The 22857-nt window shown below is 32.5% G+C and overlaps 4 protein-coding genes across 17 annotated transcripts; 2 read left to right on the plus strand and 2 right to left on the minus strand.

The window, feature by feature from the left end:
* Nucleotides 1-215: 215 nt before the first annotated feature.
* On the minus strand, nucleotides 216-6174 carry LOC100852815 (uncharacterized). Of its 14 annotated transcripts, none has more exons than XM_059735855.1 (9): nucleotides 5983-6174; nucleotides 5702-5774; nucleotides 5487-5517; nucleotides 3945-4215; nucleotides 3809-3870; nucleotides 3158-3356; nucleotides 2957-3053; nucleotides 1375-1457; nucleotides 216-542 (listed from the first exon to the last, which is right to left on the minus strand). In XM_059735855.1, the coding sequence occupies exons 3-9, from the start codon at nucleotides 5511-5513 to the stop codon at nucleotides 535-537; spliced, it is 747 nt and encodes a 248-aa protein (XP_059591838.1). In that variant the 5' UTR covers nucleotides 5514-5517; nucleotides 5702-5774; nucleotides 5983-6174; the 3' UTR covers nucleotides 216-534. The 14 variants fall into 14 exon arrangements, with proteins under 14 accessions (XP_059591838.1, XP_019074626.1, XP_003631635.1 ...); XM_019219081.2 differs by having other exon boundaries at nucleotides 3945-4162; nucleotides 5466-5517; XM_003631587.4 differs by having other exon boundaries at nucleotides 5466-5517.
* A 1678-nt stretch (nucleotides 6175-7852) lies between these two features.
* Nucleotides 7853-13796, minus strand: LOC100852787 (mediator of RNA polymerase II transcription subunit 32). The gene is made up of 3 exons (XM_003631585.4): nucleotides 13595-13796; nucleotides 11572-12024; nucleotides 7853-8258 (listed from the first exon to the last, which is right to left on the minus strand). The coding sequence occupies exon 2, from the start codon at nucleotides 12007-12009 to the stop codon at nucleotides 11572-11574; it is 438 nt and encodes a 145-aa protein (XP_003631633.1). The 5' UTR covers nucleotides 12010-12024; nucleotides 13595-13796; the 3' UTR covers nucleotides 7853-8258.
* Nucleotides 13797-18737: 4941 nt separating this feature from the next.
* Nucleotides 18738-20102, plus strand: LOC104878817 (uncharacterized). The gene has a single exon (XM_010649589.3). The coding sequence runs from the start codon at nucleotides 18836-18838 to the stop codon at nucleotides 19901-19903; it is 1068 nt and encodes a 355-aa protein (XP_010647891.1). The 5' UTR covers nucleotides 18738-18835; the 3' UTR covers nucleotides 19904-20102.
* A 1016-nt stretch (nucleotides 20103-21118) lies between these two features.
* Nucleotides 21119-21757, plus strand: LOC104878816 (uncharacterized). Its single transcript, XM_010649588.1, has one exon. The coding sequence runs from the start codon at nucleotides 21119-21121 to the stop codon at nucleotides 21755-21757; it is 639 nt and encodes a 212-aa protein (XP_010647890.1).
* Nucleotides 21758-22857: the final 1100 nt, after the last annotated feature.

A 22857-nucleotide genomic window follows, 5' to 3' on the forward strand; every position in this document is an offset into this window, starting at 1 on the left:
ATTTCATTTATATCCTAAAAAACTAAGATATTAAAAAAAAATTTACTATAAATTTTAAGTAGTAAATTCATACTTTTCATACAAGAGTAAATCATATTTTATTTTTATTTTAAAAATAAAAAATAGGAAGTTTATCCAAATGAATAATACTTGCAAACCTTGTAAAACTCAAGAGAACCCTATTTTGATAATCTAAGTGAAATTCACCTACATAATTGAAATAATAAACAGAAATATCTTTGATGTCCAAAGATGGATTTAAATTCAGCAATTTGCACAAAGGTTTATCCAGGCAAATATTGGGGATTTCAGCATTTGATACTTCCCAACATTCAGATTGGAAGCTTAATGGACTTGTCTACATTGATGCAATACAAATAATATTATAAAACTTCATGGGCAGATGCTGAATACTCCAGCATTGTCCTCAAAATTTATATAGTCTGCAGCCATTGTTGGGAACTTGAGCATTTCCCTGTCATCCAAGCACTACCCCAAACTCTAACATAGATGATGTCCTCCAATTATACTAAGTTATGTACCTGATACAAGAAGGAAAATGCAGAACAACTCAAAAGGATTGTAAGGAAAGTTGGCCTTGAATTCATAGCAGTTCCATAGGAGACAAGAAACTAAGAAGGTCTAAGGCCATCTTATGGAAAAAGAATCAAGGGCTTTTTTAGGGACCTTTTTTAAAAACAGTTCTCAAAAAACAATTTTTGACAACAGTATTCAAAAATAGTTAATTGATATTCTCTAGAATAAAAATCTGTTCGGAAATTGGAATGTTTTCAATCTATTTTATGCATTCTCAAAGTATTTTTTAAAAAATAAATTTTATCTATAGTGTTTTATTTTCAATCATTTTTTATATTTGTACGATAATTTTTTAAAATAATTCTTAGAAAACAAGTGAAAACAAATTTTCAAAAAACAGTTTTTTGTCAAAAAAATTGCCAAATATATTTTCAACTCTGGAAAACAATTCCAAACAGGCTCCAATGTTTTGTGCATGCATGGGTGTTTTTATTTTGCACTTTTGAACAAACTAATAGGATTGCTAGAATGAATCATCACCACATCAATAGTACTAGAACAAAAAATAATTCATCAATCAGATAATTCAGTCATGTAAGATGAAGTCGCAAAGTACAGGCTCGTTTATCTTTCACAAAAATGAACTGAAATTATTTCAAATGCCATGTAAAATACAATAGAATGGTTCAATTTTTAATTGTCCATTCCAAATGAATGCAAAGTTTTCTGTAATGAGAGGTAAATACGATTCATTTTTAACCAGCAATGGTTCAATTTTCAAGGATTAAAAAGGGTATTTCAGATCAAAAAGGAATTTCTAAATCTAAACCTACTTACCATAGTTTTGGTGCACCATTGAGAACTTGTAGATAGCTTTTAATAAAGAGCCATATTTCATGGACTTCAATGGCCCCATATGTCTGTAACACAAAAGTAGGGTCATAACTCAATCCAAGGAATAAACAAGAAAGAGAAGAGAGAAGTTCCATTGCTGCTAAAATACCATGCTCATAGAATTCTAGGATGAAATTCAAAATCCAAACTTTTACAGAAGTATAAATCAAGGCTAGAAAAACAATGACTTACAGAAATTGTAGAACATAAATAAAATGAGGAGCTGCCACCTTCAATTGCTTAGTAGTCTTTTGCAATATACCTTTGTGTTATTTAGTTGGGACAAGGCTTGCTAGACCTAAGTTTGGTTCATATGCATATATAATTGCCATGTTTGTTCTTCTCAAGTCCTCAAAAATCTCTTACAAAACAGGAAATAATTCTTCAGTCTACCAAAGACAGATTTGAGCTCCACTATTAATAAGTTTCAATCAAGCTGTGGCATCTTATGAAGTTGATGAGACTGCTAAACCACTCAATCAAGTCTGAGTTTTCATGCATGAGGCCAACAAAATATTAGAACATCCACCAAAATATATATATGTACACAACATATACATATTTCACAGGGAGTCCATTTTGGTTGCTTTATTGAGACCTATTGGCTCCTTTGAACCCATTTAGGCCGATGAACAAGAGAACATGGGACACATTGGTTACTACTTTTGCAAACACAAAGTTCTTTTTGCCTCTCATTAGAGGGTTCAGACAAATCAAAAGAATTATAAAGTAATTGAACTGGTCCCATTATACCAGTACAATGACTACATGTAAATGGAAGAAAAGTTACGAATATTCTCTAGGAAAACACTGTAAGAAGTAAAAACTCCAGGTTCAGCTCCTGGCTTCATTACAGCAATGAAGTTTAGTATTTCCCTCACTGAATTTTTTTCCTCAAGACAGCATTTTTCTGGAAATTTCCAGGCAATAGAGTGAAATTAGTTGCAAACCAAACAGTCATGCCCGTTGTATCATGGGCAACTAAAATGGTGGTAACAACTACTGCCCTGGTTTTTGAGAAAATCTTTTCATTAGCCTGTTTGTTTAATGAGGTAGCTAACTGAAACATGATATACTACTGGGAAATCACTTCCATGGAAACAAACAATGCCCATATCAAACAGTTTTCAGGCAGCACCAAAACTTCTGGATTTTGAATAGACCCACAAACCAAACATGGGAATGAAAGGGTAGGTTTTGAAAGACTCTCCAATCCAATTAAGAGGCATTGGAGATGGAAACAGAAAGCTCTATCTAACACATTGACAACCAACCTGAACAACAACACAAGGGCCATGGCCATCTCCCTAGCAACTATTGAAAGGCCTGTAAAATATCCTTGCCATAACATTTTAAGTTATTGAGAGAGGGACCAAAGCATTTATTTGATGGAAGGAAGCTTCCAGAAAAAATAAAATAAAATTCATCTTGTCTCTCCTATTTAAATGACTGGTGAGGAAGGACAAGAATTATTTCAATTAACTAAAAAATTAATTTGATTGCAGGATTGAGAAAGGACACTCACATAATCTCAGTGTATCTTATTCTCCATGCAGGAAACCCTAGGTGGCATCTTGCCGGTCCATAAATTAATAGGAGATCAGGGTCTGGCCCTCTGCAACCTTATAGATCAATAAAAACATAAAAGGTTAAATTGGGGGAAAAAAAAACAAGAAAGGAAAGCAGATATATAAACTAAGAAGCAAATTTGAGAACTAAAACAGACCAACAGCTTTTAGTGCCTCTGCCATATGAGGTTCCGTAAAGATTGACTCCGCTGAACTGCCACCAGAATCGGCTGATTTCAAATACTTCATGAAAAGTATATTAGCAGCTTTGGTCACTGCTCCCTTTCCATCAGAAATTGAAGCAAATTCCAAGGTTATATGTTCTTGGTCAAGTAGTAAATTATTTTCATCGACTCCCTGCATAAAATGGGAGCCAATCAACTTCATTACCACAGGAATTACAATGACATAAGAATTAATTATGGTAACAGCATAAAAAAACAAAATGAGGGTTAGATTTCAATTTTGTCTGAAAATAAGAAAATTCATGTAGAATAAGAATATCAAATAGCAGCTGAAAGCAACAAAAATGAAAGACAAATCCAGGCTTCGCCTTAAATTCATTGGTTGAAGTCTTGTCAAGTCAAAGTCCAAACAAGTAGCCCAACTAGAGATAGTAACCTCTAAATATAGCTTCAAATCAAAAGAGAGGTCGGTTTGCAGCTACAAACCAAGAATGGTTTGAACTAAACCCTCACTGATAGATTGATCATGGCAACATGCCCATAAACAGCCTCATCAAATGTGAGTAAATATTGCCTGTAATGGTGGAGAATTCAGGAAATAAAAGTAATGCTAGAGGATGGTACCTCAAACAATGTAGCATCAGTCAGTTTCTCCAATATAGCTTCCTTTGATTTCTTCAGCACTCCTAGAATGAAAAGAAAAAAGGTTAAAAACAATAGCCAGAGAAGCAAATTACTGGGCTTTGCCAGGCATCTGTACCTTCATTATCATAAAGGCAGACATGCTTCACACCAATTGTTGCCAGCCAATTCAAAAGCTCAATAACTTTGGGGATCTGATGAGCTTCTTCACTTTCTATCACAATGGCCAGGTAGCGAAGGTTGCCTAAATTAAGGGCTTCGTACCTCTTCAGTAATCCACTAGAGATAAAACAGCTTTCTAGCACATAAGCTGCTTGCCGTGCCAGGAACCACACGCTGACAATAAAATGAAGAAAATGCCAGAGTACCTTAAGTCCAAGACTCCCAATCTGCACAAGCCTTAAAGCCAAATGAATATCTAATTTAAGTTTTTAAGAAAGCTAGCAACATGAATGTCAATAAGCCATGTTCATCTATTGAGATGGCTTGCCTAGACTTGCCCCTTTTTGGACATAAATGACATAACGATTCATCAATTATAAGCTCTTAAAAAGCACAAAAATTCAACTTATCAGATTCCTAACACCAAATAAATGATTGAATTCAGTTGATTCACGATGAACAACATATTAATTATGTGAAAAAATAAAGGAAATGAAAATTACTTCATTAAGATTCTAAAATGGTACCCTCCTTGCAGCAAAAGCTATCATACTTTTTGTCTTTCATGTTAACCCATTTGGGTTGATTGGAAAGTGAGGAATAATACATCTTACACCTCAGACTTTAACATCTCATACACAGGATCTCATGCTGAAACACCTCTGGGGTCAGCTAGAAAAATAAAAACAAATCTCCCTTTCAACAGATTATGAGTGAGGAATACAACTGTTAAGAAAATCCCTTGAAATTTATTCACATGATCTTTGAGTTAAAGATATTCCGAAATCTGATGCATAGCCTCAACGGCTCTTAACCTCCGCTACCTTCCCCCACCCCTAAACTAAAAAGAAGCCACTCTCACAAAGTACATCTTTTCTTACTTGTCAAGTTTGTCTCTCAAACTTATTGCAATCAAAAACTTCAATTCATGGGGCTTTTCACTGTCCCACGAATATAAGATCAATTTATACTTTATCATATTTAAGCCCATTTTCTCGTAAACATATCTTACTTCACAATGCACATATGAACATTTTTTGGATTTTAAAAAATAACATCACCTACACCTTCCATTATCTCCTTCAGCAGTGACCATATATTTTCTCCACAGCTTCGATATCATTTGGTTAGCGCACCATTCTAAAGGATGGCATTTATTCTCAAATGCTATAGGAAATAAAATTTAATGGTTTTTTTTTAATTTTTTGAAACAAAACAAAATTGAATACTATCATGTCAACACAGGCCTCCTCAAATCAAACAACAAACCTAGTCAAAACCAAGGATATTACAAATGGAAAACTATTCAAATAGCAACTATACACACCGTATATACATCACTTTTTAGCAATTGAAAAAAAAAGGTAAGGATGAAGGTTTTAGAACTTCATAATAATGAGTGACACCACTAATATAAATCCAAAACAAAAGATACCCAACAAGTCAACGGCAGTGGAAAAGAAGCTTAAGTACGTACATGAGATATCCAACAATATACCTTCTGAACTTCATCTCCAAAATCCATTGATCTATAAAAGAAACAAAGAAAATAAATTATCAAACGAATTGAAATCAATTACAAAAAATTACTCAACAATCAAACAAACACCCAGAGAAAAATATAAAATTGCAGTTATTCATATAACAATTAAACATAAAAAAGAGAATTAACGAATCTAAACCACAGAGAAAATTAGCAAATCAGCCTCTCACATTGAAAATATCAACTGGGTTCCGAAATTCCGCCCGAAAAATCAAGGCAAAACCTTCTTTATCCAAACAGAATCTTAAAGCCAAAAAGAAAACAGAAAAAAAAAATCAACAATCTAATGTGGGCATTGTTCAAATATGCACATAACCAACAAAACCCAGAAACATGGGAAAAAAATTTTGAATATAGAAAAAAATACCCAGAAAAAGAAAAAAGAGAAATCTGGAAAGGAAGCAGAAAACTTTGGACGGTTAGGTGAGTGAAATAAGGAAGAAGCGATCACCCTCTTTGTTTTTCGTCCTTCGTGCTATGGGCCTATGGCCACCAACCAATCCAGCTTCTTGTCATCAGTCTCACTCTACTCATAGAAGTTTAAATCATTTTCAGCAAATTCATCTTAGACCCCAATTGGTCCCCTCTTCTTTTCTGCTTAAAACCACTTCCTCCCAGAGAGTGATTCGCTCGCACAGAGATTTTAGCTTTAATTTTGAGTGAATTGACTTTATTTATTATTATTATTATTTTTTTATTATTATAATAATAAATGTTAAGATATGGTAGTGTTTATCTAAATGTCACACAGAGGCCAGTTTCTTTCAAACTGAAATTAACGACTTTATTTCACATAAAGCTCATTTTTTAGATAATTATTGTCAATTAATTATTAAATTAAAAATTATTTAAATTAATTATTAAATTAAAAATTATTTAAATTAATTTTAAATATTATCTAATAAATTAATTTAAAATTTAAAACAATAAAAATATTTATTTTGTAAATAATTATTTAAAATTCCATAGATTTTTATCAAGAAGCAAGAGCAACCTCGTAACATCACTCGGTTCTCAAACAAAACATGACTCTGATACCATTTACACTCATGACATACTTTTTAAGAAAGATTTTAGCTTATAAATTTATTTGAAGAGACAATTTTTATTTTTCTCTTTCTTAATTGACAAAAATTATGATAGATTTATACGCACAATTGACAGTAATCACATAACAAAGTATGTAAAATCTTAATTATTTTTTTATAAATGCATTAAATTTAGATTTTTCAAACTTAGTTATTATTTTGTGTAAACACCAAGATTTATACGCACAATTGACAATAATCACATAACAAAGTATGTAAAATCTTAATTATTTTTTTATAAATGCATTAAATTTAGATTTTTCAAACTTAGTTATTATTTTGTGTAAACACCAACCTTTTCCCAGTTCTTTTTTGGAACAAGCTAAGCAAGCCTACTCTATATACTCTAAAATTTCAAATACTATGACTTTCCCATTCCAACGTACACTAAAATTTCAAATCTAGAAGTACTAATCAATTTAATGTCCATGACTTTACCCTTCCCTCTTTCATCTGCATTTCTGTTCACATACCAAACTTTGAATTTGGGCAAAGGACAAAAGAACGAAAGGGAGAAGAAAAAGGTTTTTTTCAATCTGTATCTTAATTAATTTTGAAGAAAACAGTTACATTACATTTGGTTCTCCAAAAGTACCAAGCAAAAAATAATATTTGTATATTTAATTGAATTATAAAAAATTTAAAAAATAATTAAAAATTTATACATTTTCACATTATTTAATATTTATATTAATGAGTTAAAATAAATAAAATAAATTTAAAATAACAAATAAAAATAATTTATTAGACTTTAAATCTATTTTTATTTTTTCTTCACTTTTATTTTATTTTATTTTTACATTTTCCCTCAAATTTTCCTACAACCAAATCGAAAATGTTTTTAGAAAAATGTTAAAAATGTTTCTTAAGGCTCAAAAACGCTTTCTTGTTAAAATTAAATATTTGATATTTTTTTAAACATTTTTTGAATAATAAAAAAATCACTTAAATTTTTTTGTTTATTTTGGGTTTATGATTTTTTCTTCATAGGTATTAATCCTTGTTCATTTTACATGAAACCCAGCTGAAACACGGTAGGAGATATTGGATGCCTAGACCATAAAATGCACAGAGTTAGCATACAAAATGATCGTAGATTTGAACTCACTTCCTAAATTTCCTAAGGGATTCATCACCACTCAGCTGCAGTTATAATAATCCAACTCGTTCCATTAGAAAGTTTATCCCAATCCTTCATGAAGGCAATACTCTGTGACCTTCCTTCATGTCGAATGATCAAAGAGGTGTGAGTCTTCATATTTAAATTTTTTTTCAAATTTGAGACAATATCTAGGAAGATTCAGAACAAGCTTTAATAATCTTGTGGTTATTTAAGCTTACCCACATACACGATTGGATGGGCAAGATGGTGGCAACAAGATTGCAGAAGTAAAACAAGTACCAGAAAATAATGCGGTACCAAACAGCCCCCATGTTATACAAGTCAGCTTCTGTCTCTTTTATATTTGCATTGGCCACCTTTTGCAGCTCTCAAAGCATCAGCTCCTAGACGAGAGCGAGTAAAAAGATTCAAATTTGTATTAGGAACACATCCTTCATGTTGGGCATCATTCACCTAAGATATTAAAAGTCTGTGTGTTTTCTGCTGCTTGCTTTGGAAGCCAGCCATGCACAACCCCTGCATGGTATTGAAAAGAGGCACATGAAACCTTTATTTTCCATAGCATTGGCTCCAATACATCAAATTCAATACTTGATTGAGATTATTAGAAGTAAAAGAGAAACTTACACAAAAAAACACACACAGCTCATGTTCAGTGAAAAATGATTTATTCAAGCAGAGATGCGGCACCTAAGAAACCATGAAGCTTAACATGGTAGAACTTTTATACAGAAGAATTGATGATCAAAACATTGAGTAAATTAGGGTTTTGTAATTTTTATGATTAGAAAGTTAAGTTCTGAGTCACATTATTGCAGAATGCATACTTTGAACTTCTCTGCTATTCATTTGTGAATGTGTGACAACCAACATAAATTTCAAAGTTCTCAAAGCTCTTTTCCTTTTAGTTGGGAATGTTCTCAAAACTCAACCTATAACTTTTTATGCTTATTTGTCTTCCCTTTTAGAATGCTATAAACCCTATTAGTTATTTTTCAACAGAAAACAAAATTTTATAGGATAGCTTATTAGTGCTTATAGGTAATACACATGCTTATGTGAAGACTCTTCAACAAGGAATTCGTGGACTAATATTTGGCCCATAAAATTACGGTAGAATCACCCACAGACAAAGACCATCCACTCAAGCCATACTCCTAGACTAAATGCAACGCCCTAATCAGAGGACTAGTATCTTACCATCTTATTCCTAACATACTTCCCTAAAGGCTTCATTCTCACAGCTTCCTACAATATAAGGTGAATGCTTCATCAAGTTGTGTTGTGGGACCTTCCAAGCAATAGAGTTATTCAGGAGAAGATGGAGTTTGGATGAGTGCAAATACTGGGAGTGCTCTTGACCAAAGTGCAGATTGGTCCAAAGCTTTTGTAGTCTTATAGAAGACAACACAATAGTTTTATTAAGTTTGGTGCACCAAAAAATCTGTAGCCGAAGGAATGCAAGTATTATCAACTTTAGTTTTAAATGAAATGACATATGAATTGGTTTATTTACGGTTACCAAAATCTGGGAGTAAAACTTAAAAATTTTTCTACTCACATCATCTTAATAGTTTTCACAGACAGCAAACGAAACAATTTTAATGAGTCATGGAGGAAAGGTATTGCTGGAATCGGTAGGCTTAAGATAAAAGCAAAAACTTTACACTGGAATTTTATGATCAATCAAACAATAAATATCATTAAAACAAGTGAAATACAGAAATGGAATTGACAGCTTTGAATTTCAAACAAACCCTATTGAACAAAGCATATTGGATCCATAAAAAATTTCAGAACTCAGAAGCCCATGCATAAAAACCTAACACAGTGATCATATTCTCTTAAATTGTGGTCAAATAAAAACGTCCTTTCCTTAGGGAGTTTAAAGGACGGAGGGAGAGACTACAGGTTAGATATGCAAAGTAATGAAGTTGGTCATTATTTGCTGTGTGTACCATTTTCTTAGCATTCTCTTGAGAAGGGCAGGGGAGTGTGGCTTCATTTGGGGTTTCAAGGTAGGCGGGGGGAGTGGTGAAGGAGTGGAGGTTTCTCACCTCCTATTTGCGAATGACACCATAACTTTTTTCGTGAACCTTGTTCAAATCAATTGATCTACATGGCTTGGGTGTTGCTTTGGTTTGGGGCTTCTACAGAGCTAAAAGTTAACTTGAACAATAGCAAACTATTTCCATCAGGGACCTCCCCAAGCTGCTTCCCGCGCAAAGAAGAGTTGTTCTCCAAGCCTTTTTTTCTCTTCTCCTCTCATCCATAAAACTCCCATTCTAATAAATTAACAAGTCTTTCACTGAATAAGGGAGAACCCATGAAATACCAAAGAAATAGAACAGGAAGTGCCACAACTTTCCCAAAATGGATGAGGAAATGGTCTACTAATTCTTCTGCATTTTCATGCGTTCTTCCTATTTTGGTAGAAGACTTGTTAATGTGTTGGAATGAGAGTTTTGGGGCCAAGAAGAGAATAGAGTCTTAGAGAATAGCTCATCTTTGCCTATTCTAGACAATTTGGAAGGAATGTAATTGAAGAATCTTTGAAGGGGTGCACTGTACACCAATCTCTTAAAGGACTTCTTTATTTCTAATCTACACATATGGTCTCATGGGTCTCTTTAAGTATTAGATGGGGGTTGTGGTTGTTTGTTGTTTCTTAGATGTATATTTCCCACGTACTCAGTATGTGCCTTTTTTTATTTTTTATTGAAACTCTTAATACATTATCATTTCCTCATTAAAAAAATTCTTCCCTTCCCCACAAAACTTCCATGGCACCCCAAAAGCACCTCTCTCACCCTCCAAGACAGCACTTAAGAGAAACCAAGGAATAAGAAAAACAAATACCACAACTCCCTGCTATACCATTATGATTAAGGATATGATTTCCAGCTATATTCTGCCTGACAATCAGCAGTTACAATTTCTCTCCAATAGTTTAACGCTTCAAGTGATTCACCTAATTGAATACAAAATAGCGACGAAAAAAAAAGAAAGGCCCATAAGAAAAACAAGCCCGCACCAAATGGAAATGAATGAATACCAGAATTTAATAACAAAACCCCTGTTCACATAAAAAGGACCACGGTAAGGCATAGAGCAACTAAGAAATTATAATAGATTGACATTAAAGAACAACTAAATTTCAAAAGAATAATAGAAAATTTACGATGCATAAATGAGCATCCAGAATGTTAAACCAGGAAAATCTAAAACACACTTTAATAATAGATCAGTAAGTACAAATGATCTCAGGCTATTGACAAGTTAGGGAATCCACATTTGAAATTAGAACATCTAAGTAGTAGGAATAGCTCTAACTGACTACAATCAATTGGACATGTGGCAAAGCCTATCAGGCACCCAAATAAAATGGTGATTGGCAAAGAATCAGTAAGGATGCAAGTTAATCCTATCTTACAAGCAAAAAATGTATAATATTGAGTTATCAACGTGATTCTAGTGCACTTGAAATGCACAAATAAGTTCAGTTTTATGCATATCAAAGAAATTATGCATGTGTGAGTCGCTTTGATGAAGTTAAAATTATATCAAAAAAGAAGCAAGTCCCATACGAAATTAAGATTTACAAGAGCAGAGAATGTATAATTTTTTAACACTTAAAAACTCTTTAGAAGAGCATAAGACATTATCACTCAAAGGATAAGATAATATCAGTTTCTTGGACACAAGACAACAAGTGGATCACTTTCATGTTATTACTTTTGAACTAATTAATTCTGGTGGTACAACAAGAGTTCACATGCATCACCGATTAGAATCTAGAATAAAGAATGGTAACTTGTTGGTTACCTACCTATTGAGCTGCATCTTCAGAGAATCTTGCATCAAAAGGAGCAGAAACATGGGAATGGGATGGACCACCAGCAGTCCCAGAACCATGCTGTAGTTCAATCACAAGCCAACGAACAGCTTTACTCATCTGCTCCAACCGAACTGCACTAATAGGGGGAAGACCAGCTGTGACAGCCTGCCCCGGCTTCCCAGCAACAGAGCCAGTTGCCTCATCCACTAGGCATTCCGATCCTATTCTTTGCTTCACCGACTCCACAAATTCCTCCGCTTGATCACAGGCCACCCTGAATAATTCCCAACGCTGCTTAAAATTTTCTAAAGCAGCATCCGTTGCTGCTGTCTTCTGAGCACCAGAACTCTCCTTTGCTTCAAGCACACTGGCTGCAGCAGAAACAAATTCCTGATATGCATTGTTCAAAGCATCTACAATGTTGTCCATCACAGCCACCAAAATCTGCCAATAAGTACAAGGATCAGTGGGTATTTGAAGCTGTAAAAATGTAATACGCTATATATCATGTCGCATTGACAATTTTATTACAGTGTCATTTTCCTGACACCTGATACCTTGAGCCTAAAGATCACTAATTGTCTAGTGCTGAAGAAATGTGGAGGTGTATTAGGGGATCACACCTATTGCATGAAGATAATGTGTTTAAAGGCATCTTAAAGAAAGTAACTTGTGTTGAATTATGTTTACTTCAAGACTTCCAGTGTGGATTAATTGTAGAATTAAGGGCAATCAAGCAAGACCATACAGCAAAGTACGCCCAAAGACTTTTCTGAAATTGATTACACACCAAAGGGCTCAGGAGAAAGAAGTCAGGATAGCAGGGGTCTAATGTTTTTCAAGAGACCTATCAATCCTATATCGGATCAATTGATTACTTAATATAACTAAAGAGTCCTGCTAGATTGGGCAATCAATCACTTGATAACTTAGTAAAAAGGACATTACTTAGTAAAATGCATGTCTATATGAGAGATATCACCAGTTTGTTTTTTATTTCTTATATATAGCGTTATTGCCATTTTCTGATATGGAAACAAATTTGCAAACAGAGTTAGCCGTTTTAAACTTAACAAGAATAATAAACTGAAGCATACAAATGTATGCGGCTATCAAACCTTAAAGTTTCTAAATTGTATCACCTATTTCAAATCAAATCACAGGTCAACATATTTCAATCTTGAATCTAAACACATCAAAGAAATCTTTTCTAATCAAATTTGGAAACTTGAATTGATGGAAAATTAATGTCATCCTCAAGGGAAACAGCAGATCTCCCTTTGAATTTAGTGATATTAACAATAGTTATTCCATACCCAAACAACACTTCATGAATTAGCACAAATAATAATTTCAAAAAAAAAAAAAAACATAAAATAAACAGGAATCCTTATACATGCTAAAGTCCTGAAGAAAGAAAAAGGTAATGGTTCAGATGGACAAACATATGCAGGAAAACATTTTATCAAGAGCAATGTGTAGTCTCATTGCAACCTTCCATTTCCTCCAATGGAATCTTGAATTTAGTTTATATAGATCAACCAAAAAAAATCCCACTTGAATATGCCAAATTTTGAGGTACGCGTATGGTCAAATACACCATGAATTGAATAAATCAAAAGATCAAACGCAGTCCAGCACACCTATCAGCAAAGTATCACAGATTTGCTAATTGTTTCATTCACAGATCAACCCCTTTGATAGCTGAGAAAAATGAAGCAGAAATAAAAGAAATTCGAGCAATAAATTTAAAACTTTTCATGTACCTTGTACCCCACGACTCAATTTCAGTCAATAACAACAATATGACCCAACACGGCATCAGATATGATACTCAACATTTTTTCCGAGTTTCTTTAATTTTCCTCAGCTTTCACAGCGAAAAAACATAACACTAGAATCATATCTAAAATTAATTCAAATGCGTAGTGAGTGGTCAGTTCAGAAAACTGGGGATTCGGGAACTAGGGTTTGAACTTTGACCAATTGATTGTGAAATTAAATCAATCCATACCTCCTCGTGAGTGATTTGATTCGAATAAACCGTTTGGGGTGTAGAGAGGAGGAAGAAGAAGATGATGATGATGAGGTGACCGTTAAAATAATTGAGGTCTGATAGGATATCTTCCCCAGGGGCTCCCTCCGGTCCTGTGTTCGTCTGGCTGTCAAGTGCCCTGTTTTTATCTTGCTTTTCAAAAGAGCACCAGTCCTGAAATAAATTTTTAATTTTTAATTTTTAAAAAATCTCTATTTTACATTTTATTTTTATTTTTTACAATAATCCAGAGCAAATATTTTCTCTCTCTCTCTCTCTCTCTCTCTCTCTATATATATATATATATATATATATATATATATATATTAAAAAAAATTGTTTACTCGGGCATACGCAAAGAAAGCAGCAACCTTTTTCAAAAAAAAAAAAGTAAAATGTTTAAAATATTAAAATATAGTTTAAATTTAATAACTTTTTCTATAATGCCTCTTCAATGCTGTGTATCTATTAATAATACAATTTATTTTTACTTATATTCTCTAAGTAAATAAAAAAAAAATTGAATGCGTGTTTTCTTGTTTTTTCTCCTTTTTGGTCACTTTGATTCTTGAAAATTTTAAGAAAAAAAAAATAAGAAAAAGAAACTAGTAAAGAAAAAAAAAAGAAAGAAAGAAATAAAGAGAGAAAATAAAAATAAATTTAAAGTTAATAAATTATTTTTATATTGTATTTAAAACTTATTTAATTTGTCTTAATTTTTTCTTACAAAGATTAAATAATTTGAAAGTATATAAATTTTTTAATTAATTTTAATCATATTTGATTTGATTTTATATTTTTCATAAGACGAATCAAATATGAAAATCATTTTTCTTTTTTTTCTTTTTTTTTGTACTTTCATGGTTTTTGAAAATTTTAATAGAAAATATAAGGAAAATAAAATAGAGAGAAAAATAAGAAGAAAATAAAAAAGTGAAGGAAAATTAATATATATATATAGAGAGAGAGAGAGAGAGATTTAAAATCAATAAATTTTTCATATACTATTTCAAACTCATTTCACTTATTATTTTCTTTTTCTATTTCAAGATTCAAAAACTTCAATTTTAAAATATATAAATTTCTAATTGATTTTAATTATTATTTGATTTGATTTTGTATTTTTTATGATGAAATCAAATATGAGAAAATTATTTTCTTTAATATTTTTTTCATTTCCTTAACCTGTGTTTGGTTCCATGGAATTTGAAGGAAAATACAAATGAAACAAAATAAAAAAGAAAAATAGAAGGAAAATAAAAAATAGATTTAAAGATAATAAATTATTTTTATATACCTCTTGAAACTCATTTTCCTTATTTTAACTATTCAATATGAAAATTAAATAATTTAAAAATTCTTAAATTTATAATTAATTCCAATTATATTTTATTTTATTTGATATTTTCTAGAGTACAACCAAACATGAAAAACAAATTATTATTCTTAAATTTTTTTTAAATCATTTAATTTTTATATCAAATAGTTAAAATAAGGGAAATGAATTTGAAGTAATATATAAAAATAATTTAATGACTTTAATCAATTTTTCTTTCTTTACTTTTTCTTTCCTTCAATTTTTCTTTTTTATTTTCTTTATCTGGCATTTTCTCTTAAACTTTTTTGGGAAGCAAACATAACTTAAGTCATGATGTCAAACATTATCAATAAAGGTTAGACCAAATTTATCTATAAAATATCAAAATGTTCAGCATTTTATATAATTCAAACATATCTCAAACCTTTTTCATAGATGTCCTCCTAGAGAATAGGCAATTGCTAATTTATAGAGATTGCATTTTGGTTAATGAAAACAAAATTTTCTACAATTATATTTGAAGCTATTCATCAACGTCAAGTATTTCTTCAAATTTGTTCATTGATGTATTTTATGAATATTTATTTATTATTTTATTAAAAAAATTACAGATATCGATTCAATATTTATCAAACTTATAATATCGATCATAAAAAATATATAATAAAAATTAATTCGAGAGTATAAATAAATAAGACCACATAAAAGCATATGAGAATGAGGTCAATATATAATGAAATTATATTAAAATTAGGTGCAAAACAATAAAGCTAAATTATATCTATGACGACATCATCAGTTTTGTTTCTTGATAGACACCATTTTATTATTGTGCCAAGACCTGATTCATGTGTGGCAAGTAATTAGTTGGCAAAGCGTACAAATTTCTTTGAATGTAGATATACCAAAAGAGGAAATGAAGGGATAGGAATAGAAATTATAGTACCATTGGAAGAAGGGACATCTATGAGAATCTCTCTACTAATGAACCATTTCCATAGTGCAGGTGATGTCGTGCCACAAGGCACAAACATGGAAATAATGAAAAAGAAAGAGTTATGTAGTTGGACCATCTACTCTATCTATTATAGTTTCGCTTCTATAGAGAGGATGAGACGAAAAAAATGAAAGTGTTTGCAACGCATACTAAAAGGGTACCAATTAAGCCGACCATTAATGAATAGTTCAAACATCAGAGTCCTTTTCTCTTTCATTAAGGAGACTTATCAAGTGTGGTGGTTCATAAAGTGGATCGCTCCCCTTTATCTTGGACAATTAGTGTCACTACCCTCTTGGTTCCTACTAGGTTTGGTGGAGCGATGTCACAATTGTAAAAAAATCACTAGTTTTGGTGAGACATGACTCGGAGCCTATGACAATTTGACAAATACATTCATCATTTCCTTTTCCACACATTTTTTCCTTTGTTTTTTGGGAAAAAAAAGAGTGTTTTCATAAGTACATTTAAAAAAAAAGTTACAAAATAAAAAATTTCATCAAATAATTCAAATTTCATGTATTCTAGAGTCAAAGTTCATAAACTTCTCTAAAGTTTTCATATATACTCATCCACTAGTAGAAATATGTGTATGGCTTTAAATGATCCTTTCTCTTATCTTCCATCATTGTGTAGAAATGTGTGAAAGTTCATAAACTTCTCTAAAGTTTTCTACACTCGTCTATTAGTAAAGATGTGTAGATGGCTTCACATGGTTCCAGAAGCTTTCTACTCTCTTATATAAGCTAAAGTAAGAGTCATTTTGAGCACATAATTCTAACATCATTCGGTACTCTCATATATTTTTTTTCCACATGAATATAATTTAGGTCTCATTATTTATGTAATTTTTGAAAAATGTGTTATAAAAATAGTTTTGTCCTCCATTAAGATTTTTTTTAATACTTAATAATAGATAACAACTCCCAAACCACATCAAAATCAATGACACCAAATAGCTCCTATCATTGTCACTTTGACAAATTGGTATACAACAAGAGACCCAACGCTCTCTGCATTCAAAATCTTATAGGAGACTCGGCCAAAGTGTTCTTTGCCTTTAAAATCTTATGATCTAATGGGAGTTGAAAATGAACCGCAATATTAGGTAGCTCATATTACTTCGACAGTCCAAAGTGCTATCTGGTTTCCAAATTTCATGAGAGATCCAATTTATAGTGAAATTTAGCCTTTTTCTTGTATGACTCTTCACTTGAAAAGATTTTGAATCCATTAAATTTTACCTTTAACCAATCAAATATTAATGAATAGGTTCTTATTATTTATTTCTTTATTATGGCATTGAAGCATTGTAAGGTATTAAAATTTGGGCAGTGTAATAATTGATCCATACACTTATTAGCACTAGTATGTGACTGTATGGAGCTTCAAGGTAATCCATTCATTTTCAGCAAGCAAACGAAAAAAAGCTTCTCCGTGAGCAAGTTAACCTTAAAAGAGCAAAATTCAGAGGAAATACTCTTGATCACATAAATGATCTTGATCACTTGTGACTAAAAATTGAATTCGGACTTTCCATAAAAATCTAAAATTCTAGACAATGAAAATCCTGTTTTGCCCTACTTGAAATTCAATTTTATAATAATAGAAACAATAACCCCAATCGCAATTTCTACACCAAGTTTACTTTTAAGTTTGATTGTGTATGTCTTATATACCACCTTTATACAACTCTCTCAACAACTAAGAGATCCATTCGAGAAACACGAGGACTAGTTGAAGTAACGAGCCTCCCCATACTGGGGGGCTCATTACCTTGGGAGGCTCATTACTGAAATTGAGATAATGAAAAAGAATTTCATCTTTTTAATTTTTTTATTTATGTGGTTCTCAAAAAAAGATAGTGAAAAAAATTATTCCTAGAGTCTAAGAGGAATGTATAAACCAATGCTTCCTTATATTTGATCTTGCTTTGTTCTTTCCTATGAGTTGTAGTCTCAATAATAATTGGTCAAGTAATCCTCCCTATCACGAAAAGAAACTTCAATTTGCACAAGTCGATAAAAATCAATCAAATAAAAGCATGTGGATAGAAAGTTTCATGCTTAAACACAAAAGAACTCGTCATTTTCTGCAACTTGTTTTCGTCCTTCCCCATGAGAAGACGTTTCATTGATGAATTAATTCAATGAGCGAGCAGGATAGGACAGGAACCACCGTTATATCTAATTTCTTCGCTTACCTTAATTGGATGAAACTCTTACGTTTGATAAAACTCTGTTCTTTACTTGCCAATCAATTTTCATTCAAAGCTGTACAAAAGTGATAAGACTTATCTTTCAGGAGGTGGTTATTGCCTAATCCATGGAACTTTGTCTCATCCTTTTCCATGAATAAAAAAAATTTACATCTTACATAATAATAATAATATTTGAATAATAACATGCCACTATTAATACATCATTCATTAATATTAAAATATAAAAAATTAAATTTGGAAAATATTTTATATTATTTTAAAATACATTTAACATACAAATTTTCCAATTTTAAGTTGTTTGAGAATGGGAATAAATTAAATTTTACCTTTAATGAATGGATTCTTATTATTTTATTTATTTAATATGGCATTTCGGGACTTTAATGTATCGATTTTTATTATTTTATTTATTTAATATGGTATTTTCGGATTTTAATTAATGTATCAAAATTTGAGTAATGTAATAATTGATATAAATAAACTCTGGGATAAATGAGAAGTGTCGTTTGAATTTTGAAGAAGTCTACTTCAAGTCAAATTGATATAAATAAACTTCTTTCATACCTATCTCCAACATCAACGCCGTTTCTTTTTCTTCATCGCATTCTTCCCCAACCCCGTTTCTTTTTCTTCCTCGCATTCTTCCCCAACCCTAGTTATTTTTTCTTTCTCAGTCTTCCGCTCATGAAGATCCAAGATATTTCGAGTATGAACAACGACGGGCTAATGAAAAAGACGGATCAAGAAATCGAGGAGGAGAGGGAGAGGGAGAATGTTTCAGAGGCAGTCAATGAGTTATCACGTTCTTCCATAACCCTAGATATCATAATGGGAGACACAAAGCAAGAAATCGACAGTGAGAAGACGAGGAGGGAGAATGTTTCAGAGACAGACAAGGAGTGTGAATCTCAAGGAGACCGCCTAGCTCTTACTTTACGTCCTCCTGGGTATAGTCCTTGCCAGGACTCGCCAGTGAAAGAACCGTCGCCGAGGTCATGGCCACGGTCATGGTCATGGTCATGGTCATGGCCACGGCCACTGTTCCAGACGCCACCGACACAATTTCGGCCGACGACTTCATCGCCACTGTTCATTCCGGATCTGTTTCCATCTGAACCAGCAAGACAACGAACGAATCCTTATCCGTCGGAGTCTTTGACTCCGGCGGAAAGTATCCCTCCTCCTCCTCCACTTCCTCTTCCAACAGGGCAGACGTCCCGACAGTCTCGGAGCCGTCCGCTTGTATGGCCAAACGGCAAAACAGAAGTCATTCCAGCGCCCTATGTTTGGGCGACGACGCGGAGAGCCACCGTACACAGCCTCGATTACCTCGTATCAAGACAAATATCGATTATCTCCGGGCAAGTCCAGTGCAAGAGATGCGAGAGAAGCTTTGAAATGCAGTACGATCTCCTAGAAAAGTTCAACGAAATCGGGAGTTTCATAGCTCAAAACAAGATCTTAATGCGAGACCGTGCTCCAGACAATTGGAAGAGCCCTACCCTCCCAAACTGCACATACTGTGGGGCAGAAAACAGCGTGAAGCCATGCATTTCCGCGAAGAAGAGGTCCATAAACTGGCTGTTTTTGCTCCTTGGACAGATGATCGGCTGCTGCACACTGGAACAGTTAAAATACTTCTGTAAACACACCAAGAATCATCGAACTGCTTGCAAGGATCGAGTTCTTTATCTTACGTATCTCGATTTGTGCAAACAACTTGATCCCAGTGGTCCTTTTTCTCTCCGCTGAGAAATTCATCAACAGCCGTTATATACAATTACATCATTTTCTTTTTTTTTTCTTCTTTTCATCTTTAATTTACAGAGATATGTCTTGATCTCTAGGAACTTATAAGATTTGGATTGGATGTAGTTGAAGATGTGATTTTTTTTTGTTTGATTTCTCTCTTGATCTCTAGGAACTTACAAGACTTGGATGAATGTTAGTTAAAGATGGGATTTTTTTGTTTTATTTATTTTTAATCCGGATTTCTTTTATAAATTTGTAATAATTTGGCCAAAATTTCGTGTTTATTGAAACTGTACATTATCTCTCTTCTCTTTCGTATATTTTTGTAAAAGAATTAATTGATTAAAAATAAACCTTTATCTTTTTGAAATATTAAATATAACCCTTTTTAATAAAAAAAATCCTCACATTTTTTTTAAATGTAGACGTAAAAAATATTAAATTAAGGTTATATTTATTATTTTCAATAAATAGAAGTTATTTTTGTAAATAATTATTTTTTATATAATAATTACAATGTTTTTGAGACTATAAGTTATCGTTTGATGTTTTCTAAAAGACAAGATATTGTTTGTTTTTAAAAATAGAAAATCAATAATAACTCTGACTTTAAAAAGATAAGTATTAAACTCTTCAAGGATTCCTTAAAAAAGATGACAACTTTTAAAATTCAAAAACATGTTTAATTACCAACAAATTTTTACTACTTCAAATTTAAAAATAACTTTTAAATTGTAAGATAAATTCATATTTTTCGTCTTTATATTTGTTTTTAAAACATAACAAAAACACTGTATTTAAACTAACAACAAATATTTGATAACTAAAATTAATTAAAAAATTATAAAAAATAAATATTAAATTCATAACCTAAGGTAAATAATTTTGTTGTACCATTAGGCAACCTAAGACTTATTTAATATGCCATTTCCGGATTTTAATGTATCAAAAATTGGGAAGGGTGATAATTGATTATACACGTATTTAAGGAATTAATATGCATGCATTCATGTATCCAGTAATGAAATCAAGGTAAACGCTAAGAATGGGAAGTGCCGTTTGAATTTTGAAGATGTCTACGTCAAATCAAATTGATATAAATTAACTTCTTTCATACCTGTCTCCAAGATCAACGCAGTTTCTTTTTGTTCCTCGTATTCTTCCCCTAACCCTAGTTATTTTTTCTTTCTCACAGTCTTCCGCCGAAGATCCAGTATGAACAACGAAGAGAAAATGAAAAAGACGGATCAAGAAATCGAGGAGGAGAGGGAGAAGGTTTCGGAGACAGTCAATGAGTTCTCACGTTCTTCCATAACCCTAGATATGATCATGGGAGACACGAAGCAAGAAACCGACGAGGAGAAGAAGAGGAGGGAGGATGTTTCAGAGACAGACAAGGAGTGTGAATCTAAAGAAGACCGCCTCGCTATTACTTTACGTCCTCCTGGATATGGTCCTTGTCGGGGCTCGCCAGTGAAAGAACCGTCGCCGAGAAGGACATCACCACGGACACAAGCTCTGCCGACGAATTCACGGCCACTGTTCATTCCGGATCTGTTTCCATCTTTACCAGTTAGACAACCAACGAACCCTTATCCATCGGAGTCTTTGACTTCGGCAGAAAGGATTCCTCCTCCTCCTCCACCGCCTCCTCGTCCAACAGGGCTGACGTCCCCACAGTCTCGGAACCGTCCGCTTGTATGGCCAAACGGCAAAACAGAAGTCATTCCAGCGCCCGATGTTTGGGCGAGGACGCGGAGAGCCACCGTACACCGCCTCGATTACCTCGTATCGAGACAAATATTGATTATCTCCGGCCTAAGTCCAGTGCAAGACATGCGAGAGAAACTTTGAAATGCAGTACGATCTCCTAGAAAAGTTAAACGAAATCGGGAGTTTCATAGCTCAAAACAACATCTCAATGCCATTTCTAAAGCCATTTCAAATATTTGGGCTTTGAAGGCCATTTCAAAGCAAATATTTGATAACACAATTTAATTATAAAAATTATAAAAAATAAAAATTAAATTCATAACATAAGGTCAATAATTTTGCTATACCATTAAGCAAAATCCTTTAGGCTATGATTGGTTTTCGGGAAAATTTGAAGGAAAATGTAAGAAAAATAAAATATAAAGGAAAAGTATAAGGGAAAAAAAAAATTAAAAGTTGATCAAATTATTTTTATGTGTTACTTCAAATTGATTTTATTTATTTTAATTTATGGATATAAAAATTAAATAATTTTAAAATATATAAGTTTTTAATTAGTTTAAATTATATTTGATTTTTTATTTTTGATTTTTTTATATGACAATTAAACATGAAAAAAACATTTTTCTTTTCATTTTTTTTTTCTTTCCTTAGGTTATGTATTCTTCAAATTGATGAATGGTAATTTTTCATTAATTATTTCATTCGTTCATGTACAGAATATATATAGAGGGTAATCATCATTCTAAAAATGAGAAAGAATGATACAAGGAATGAGTGATATAAGGAAAGAACAACTAATATCCTAATATCTCAACATTCCCCCTCAAGTTGGTGCATAGATGTCACACATGCCCAACTTGTCTAAAAATTTTGAGAACACTTGACTTGAGACTGCATCTTTGGTGAGGATATCGACCAATTGATCTTCTGATCGAATCTTAGGCAATTCCACAATCTTATTATCCAACTTCTTCTTAATGAAGAATCTGTCCACCTTGACATGTTTTGTACGATCATGTTGTACTGGATTATGAGCAATATCACATGCGGCTTTATTGTCACAAAACAATCGGATTGGTTGCCTAGATAGGTAACCTAAATCATGTAAGAGGAGTCTTAACCATAATGCCTCACAAAGTCCTAGAGTCATACCTTTAAATTCCTCTTTTGCACTTGAACGAGCGACGACATTCTGCTTCTTACTTTTCCATGTCACAAGTTTACCACCTACAAATGTA

The sequence above is a fragment of the Vitis vinifera genome, chromosome 3, assembly GCF_030704535.1.
Source record: "Vitis vinifera cultivar Pinot Noir 40024 chromosome 3, ASM3070453v1".
NCBI lineage: Eukaryota > Viridiplantae > Streptophyta > Magnoliopsida > Vitales > Vitaceae > Vitis > Vitis vinifera.